The sequence below is a fragment of the Mustela lutreola genome, chromosome 1, assembly GCF_030435805.1.
Source record: "Mustela lutreola isolate mMusLut2 chromosome 1, mMusLut2.pri, whole genome shotgun sequence".
Lineage (NCBI taxonomy): Eukaryota > Metazoa > Chordata > Mammalia > Carnivora > Mustelidae > Mustela > Mustela lutreola.
The window spans coordinates 33,508,643-33,512,638 of NC_081290.1; the positions used below are offsets into that span (position 1 = coordinate 33,508,643).

Below are 3,996 nucleotides of genomic sequence, written 5' to 3' on the forward strand. Positions count from 1 at the left end.
CTCTAGAAAAGCATGTTAAGCTGCGACAAGAAATGCAATTTATAAGATGCTCTTTTTTTTTTTTTAACCCCCTCAACCAGGTGTATTTTAAAGAAATCCTCTTATCCTTCACAGAAACCCCCTTGGCCCACTTACTCTATGTTACGGGGTGCCTGAGTCTTGCCAATGTCCCAGTCCTTTATAACATTTCATGCACTTCGGGGGGTAGGCTTGTTGTTAAATTGAGCGTGTAACGCTCTTACAAAACAGGTTTTCTATGACATCAAGGTTTCTTCTCCCTAACCGAAGGAAAAAAAAAAAAAAGAGGACGAAGAAGGGGGAAAACACACACACTATCTCAATTTATGCCTAAGGTATATGATCAGTTAAAAAGGCTTAAAAGCTCGGGGAAATTGGATCAGGGAGAATCGTCACCCAACTTTCATTATTTCCAAGTAGTGTGATTGAATTAAAGGGCAGGGAGCTGGTTAGAAGGGAGGATCAGGGGCTCGGTGCGTAATGGTGTGGTATTAAATTCTAATTAGAGATGCAGGAATCAATGATAGGGAGGTTGGACAGCTCAGTTCCCCAGTGCCAGCCCAATAGACGGATGAGTTATTGTCATGTAAAAAGCGCCAGCAATAAGACCAACCGCTTTGCTATTGTCCAAGTGGAAAGAGCCAAGTTTATTATGAGGACTATATGCTCTAGAGACCTCAGACAAGGCATCTCATAGGAGGCTTTTTCATAAAACTAGGCTCTGCTGGTAGTAAGGAGGCCAGTTTGGAGGCAGGCGTTGAGCTGTGCACATCTCCCCACTCCAGCCACCTTCTCCATACCCATCTTTTATTTCATTTTTCCACTTGGCTGAGCCATCCAGAGCCTTTTCAATGTATAAAATGGAATATTCTTACCTCAATTCCTCTGCCTACGAGTCCTGTATGGCTGGGATGGACACCTCGAGCCTGGCTTCAGCCTATGCTGACTTCAGTTCCTGCAGCCAGGCCAGTGGCTTCCAGTATAACCCGATAAGGACCACTTTTGGGGCCACGTCCGGCTGCCCGTCCCTCACGCCGGGATCCTGCAGCCTCGGCACCCTCAGGGACCACCAGAGCAGTCCGTACGCCGCAGGTAAGGACCGCCAGCTTTCTCAGCGGAGGAAGCCGCCTTTCCGCTCGTATATAGGAAGCCTTGATTGCATTTGAAAATGGAAATGTGTTTAGTATTTACCAAACGAAATTTGCTTACACAAATGAAAGAATTTATCACGTTAGAAGCGATTGCAGGGAGGGGTAATTCACTTACAGGGTTACACTATCCTAGTCACACCCGAACCGCCAACAAAATTATCTTAAGCTGCCAAAATGATAGGCATAATTTATTTACTTTGCGATGAGACGTAAAGCTTAGAAAATAATTAAATAACAAAGAGTAAAGCTCATTACTGGCAGTGTCTTTCTCTTTTTTTAAGAACCGACAGCGGCTCACACCTTTTGGGCTGGTCATTTTTATGATTATTTCTTTAATTTATTATTATTTTTTTTTTTGCAGCACTCTCCCCCAACTTTTGGGCAGGGTCAACTTCTGAGAACTGAAAAGTTCCAGCCGTGGGAGTGTTGGGTAACTTCTTCCCCGGTTCCCTGATGCTCCGACTGATGTTTTTGCACTTTTTTTCCTCTTTCGCTTTTCCTCACCAAAGCATTCTCCCGCGTCCCGGCCCTCGGCTGTCCCGGGTGAGCTCTTCCAACCCACCCAAAGGCGTTTGTGCCAAGAGGGACCCCGCCAAAGCCCGCAGTTTGCCGGTTTCGGTATCCAACTAATTCGCTCGGTTTTTCTCCGCAGCGACTGTCAGCCAGTCCCCCGCGCCGGCGTCGGTGGCCGCTCTAGTGCTACCTGACCTCGGAGTTCCCACAGTCCGGCTCCGCGGCGCTCTCGCGCTCCAGACAGTTTTGCTCACACTCTGTTCCCTCTGTCTCCCTCCAGTTCCTTACAAACTCTTCACCGACCACGGCGGCCTCAACGAGAAGCGCAAGCAGCGGCGCATCCGCACCACTTTCACTAGTGCGCAGCTCAAGGAGCTGGAGAGGGTCTTCGCAGAGACGCACTACCCCGACATCTACACCCGGGAGGAGCTGGCCCTGAAGATCGACCTCACCGAAGCGCGGGTCCAGGTACGCGCGCCCACAAACCGACCCTGCTTCGCCGCCCCGGGCCGGGTACGGTACGGTGGCGGGGACCGGGCGGTGCTCCTGAAGGTTCGGAATACCCGGGCTTTTCAAAGACAAGGGCCGGGGACCCAGGGCTGAACGGAGGCCAAGTTCGGAGGGACTGTGTGTGCGAGGAAGGGTTAGGGTGCGCGCGCTCGTTTATCTGTGTACAGCTGCAAAGCTTTCCCCACCCCGTGTAGTCCAGCAGAGACTTTCGGAGTCTTGGGACGTGAACGAGCAAGGCTTTTGCAGGACAGAAGGTGCCTTGTGGGAGGAGTGCAGACTTCGCCCCCGTATTAGACTTGGGGTTTTTCGTTTTTGTTTTTCTGCCTCCTTACTCAAGCTCTTTTAACTTGAAACCATGGAGTAGAGGTGCATTTTCCCGGTAACTATGGCTTGGATCACATTGGCAAAGGGGCTGTGACTCCATGAAGGTCACGAACGGGCGGCTAACTCTAATCTTTTAGGGAAACAGGTGCACTCACGAGCTGGCCAAGGCGCCTCTCCAGGTGAGCCCCATTGTACAGTATACCAGGCCCAAAGGCCAGGATGGGCGGCGAGCATCAAACCAGGCACCCCCCTCCTCCTCCTACCAATTAGCGTTTAACCTTAGACCTGCGGCGTGGGGGGTATGGCGACTGTGGGGTGCTACAAGGCCCGCCGGAATAAAGGCTTCCGTTTTAGGGCCTTTCTGGGACCTGGGGCCTTTTAGCCTGTCCTGCAAGCAATCATTTCCCTGGAATGCTCAGGTGACCCTAAGAAAGTTTCTCCGAAGACGCAAGGACAAGGGAGGGGGCAGACTTGGTGGCGGGGTGTACCGCGGCGCTTGGACTTTCAAATCAGCCGAAATGGAACGTGGGCCGTCCTAACCCGCGCTTTGCTTCCCCCTTTCCTTCTTCCTTTCCCTGCTTCACCGCCTCTCCTCTCCTCTCCGGCCAGGTGTGGTTCCAGAACCGCCGCGCCAAGTTCCGCAAGCAGGAGCGCGCGGCAGCGGCCGCCGCGGCCGCGGCCAAGAACGGCTCTTCGGGGAAGAAGTCCGACGCGTCCCGGGACGACGAGAGCAAAGAGGCCAAGAGCACCGACCCGGACAGCACGGGGGGCCCCGGCCCCAACCCCAACCCCACTCCCAGCTGCGGCGCGAGCGGCGGCGGCGGCGGCGGGCCCAGCCCGGCAGGAGCCCCGGGGGCGGCGGGGCCCGGGGGCCCGGGAGGCGAACCCGGCAAGGGCAGCGCGGCGGCGGCGGCGGCGGCAGCGGCGGCGGCTGCAGCGGCGGCGGCGGCGGCGGCGGCCGGGGGCCTGGCGGCGGCCGGGGGCCCTGGACAAGGCTGGGCTCCCGGCCCGGGCCCCATCACCTCCATCCCGGATTCGCTCGGGGGCCCCTTCGCCAGCGTCCTATCTTCCCTCCAAAGACCCAACGGCGCCAAAGCCGCCTTAGTGAAGAGCAGTATGTTCTGATCTGGGACGCGCGGCGGCGGCGGCGGCGGCGGCGGGCGAGCCGGGCCGGGCCGGGCCAGGCCGGGCCGGGCCGGGCGGGCGAGCGGGTGGGCTCCAGGCTGCGGTCGTCGCTGCTGCCGAGGCTTTCCACGGAGGGCCTGACGTCATCGCGATAAGAATAAAGAGAACACAGCGTCGCCCCCATTTCAACCCCACTCCTACCCCCATCCTGAACACCCCCCACAAAACCCCCAACAAATCAAAACTCAAAACTTCCCTAGCTTCGCACCTGCTTCAGGGGCCTCGCAGACCGGCCAGGGCTCCGCCTGCTGACCGCGAGGTGCGAGCAGCGCGGCCGGGCTCGGGGGCACTCTCA

General features: G+C 56.4%; 1 protein-coding gene across 1 annotated transcript; it reads left to right on the forward strand.

The window, feature by feature from the left end:
- Positions 1-703: 703 nt before the first annotated feature.
- PHOX2B (paired like homeobox 2B) lies at positions 704-3,641 on the forward strand. Its single transcript, XM_059154100.1, has 3 exons — positions 704-1,110; positions 1,963-2,150; positions 3,126-3,641. The coding sequence occupies exons 1-3, from the start codon at positions 870-872 to the stop codon at positions 3,639-3,641; spliced, it is 945 nt and encodes a 314-aa protein (XP_059010083.1). The 5' UTR covers positions 704-869.
- The last annotated feature ends 355 nt before the right edge of the window (positions 3,642-3,996 follow it).

What these genes read in the sequence shown, in the direction of transcription:
- PHOX2B (XM_059154100.1), top strand. Translation starts at nt 870, where the DNA reads ATGTATAAAATGGAATATTCTTACCTCAATTCCTCTGCCTACGAGTCC. An exon ending in GAGCAGTCCGTACGCCGCAG is followed by an intron (nt 1,111 to 1,962) that starts GTAAGGACCGCC and finishes GTCTCCCTCCAG; the next exon opens with TTCCTTACAAACTCTTCACC. An exon ending in TCACCGAAGCGCGGGTCCAG is followed by an intron (nt 2,151 to 3,125) that starts GTACGCGCGCCC and finishes CTCTCCGGCCAG; the next exon opens with GTGTGGTTCCAGAACCGCCG.